The sequence below is a fragment of the Aplysia californica genome, unplaced genomic scaffold (assembly GCF_000002075.1).
Source record: "Aplysia californica isolate F4 #8 unplaced genomic scaffold, AplCal3.0 scaffold00702, whole genome shotgun sequence".
NCBI lineage: Eukaryota > Metazoa > Mollusca > Gastropoda > Aplysiida > Aplysiidae > Aplysia > Aplysia californica.
This window is the reverse complement of record NW_004797972.1, coordinates 181,190-182,890: the sequence shown is the minus strand read 5'-3', so window position 1 is coordinate 182,890 and position 1,701 is coordinate 181,190. Positions and strand designations below refer to the sequence as shown.

General features: G+C 36.5%; 1 protein-coding gene across 1 annotated transcript in view; it reads left to right on the top strand.

Annotated features, from left to right (window-relative positions):
• The window catches only part of LOC101855140, a gene marked incomplete at its 3' end in the record, with an annotated part of 40,147 nt that overhangs the window by 4,703 nt on the left and 33,743 nt on the right, over positions 1-1,701 (top strand). The window contains 1 exon segment of the mRNA XM_035972474.1: positions 1,219-1,398. Within this exon segment, the coding sequence (XP_035828367.1) occupies positions 1,219-1,398 (180 nt within the window).

Sequence of the window (1,701 nt, the reverse complement as noted above, 5' to 3'; positions counted from 1 at the left end):
ACCAATCTCATTCATGGCTCACATAATTAGCGCAACTTTGAAAAGTTGCAAATTTAAACAATATATATACCAATCTCATTCATGGCTCACATAATTAGCGCAACTTTGAAAAGTTACAAATTTAAACAATATATATACCAATCTCATTCATGGCTCACATAATTAGCGCAACTTTGAAAAGTTACAAATTTAAACAATATATATACCAATCTCCTAGGATGCGCTTATGATTGAATCAATAGATCTGTCACGAAAACAGACGGATGGTCAAATAAATGAACAGAAGAACCCCACAAAAAAGGATGATCGGTGGATTTCTAATTGGGTGGATTTATTTTTAAAAAGACGAAATAATTGATGGGTCTATCCCGTCATCCGAGTTAGTCTACATGTTTTGGTTGGTTGTTGGCATTTATAATTATGGTGTGTTCGTTTTTCGTAGGTTTAATTTAAATCTTCTGTCTAACAGGCCATCTGAACTGAGTGTTTGAGTTGTTCAATTATGTTATCATTATTAATAAGAACATATTTGTAAATACCTACACCTTGTTCAAATAGACATAAAAACTAGAATTTTTTTTTTTTTAAGTAAGTAAATGTGAGGCAGTGTGTGGAATCAGGCTCTCGTCAAAATAATCAAAGTGAAGAAATCTGCATTTTTCCGCAGGTTTGGGAATTTTTATAAATGTTTTGTTTTTTGGCTCAACACCTTTCATGCCCGTTAAAGAACTCGTTTTTGTGTGGAGTTTTCATAAAAACGTTGATTAAAGGCACAACAAATGTAAATTTTCAGTTACCACGGACACTTAAGCTAAGAAATTAACAAATCTTTGGCGGCCATTTTCTAACTAATATTACCTCTGAAAACCGGGGACCCCCACCTCCTTAAATCGCAAATATCTCGACTTGTATTCAAGATAAATGAATACTTTTTCCATGCAAATAAAGACACCTGAACAAGCTTTAAGATGATACCAATAACTCTACATACCCAAAAATTGACGAGAGCCTGATTCCACAACGCTGCCTTACAAATAGGGAAAGATCAAGGTATCGTAGCTTTTTTTAAAAGCTTCCGAGCAAAGGAATGAACAGAGAGCCATGATCGCCGATGTCTGACAGCAGAGATCTGGCACTTGATAATAGTGAAATAAAAAAATCACCTCAAACGCCATATCCCCCCTCCCCCCCCCCCCCCCCCCCCCCCCCCCCCCCCAGTCTGGCCGGGCGCTGTCCAACGTGTTCAGTATGAACAACTTCACCTGGGACAACGACACCATCAGCATGATGGCCGACTTCTCCCAGGCCATCAGCACCACGACCTTTGACACCATGGACGCGCACACGCTGCAGCACAACTGGGATAGGATGAGGGACTCCAACCTGTCTATGCCCGTGGTGAGTGGGACCAGCTCTCTGTACTGAATTTTGTAATGGATACATTAGTAATAATAATAATTATAACAATAATAGTAATAATGGCAATAATAATAATAATAATATTAATAATAATAATAATAATAATAACAACAACAACAACAACAACAGAACAACAACAACAACAATCATCATCATCATACTAATGATAATAATAATAATGATAATAATGATGGTAATAATAATGAAGAAGAAGAAGAAGAAGAAGAAGAAGAAGAAGAAGAAGAAGAAGAAGAAGAAGAAGAAGAAGAAGAAGAAGAAGAA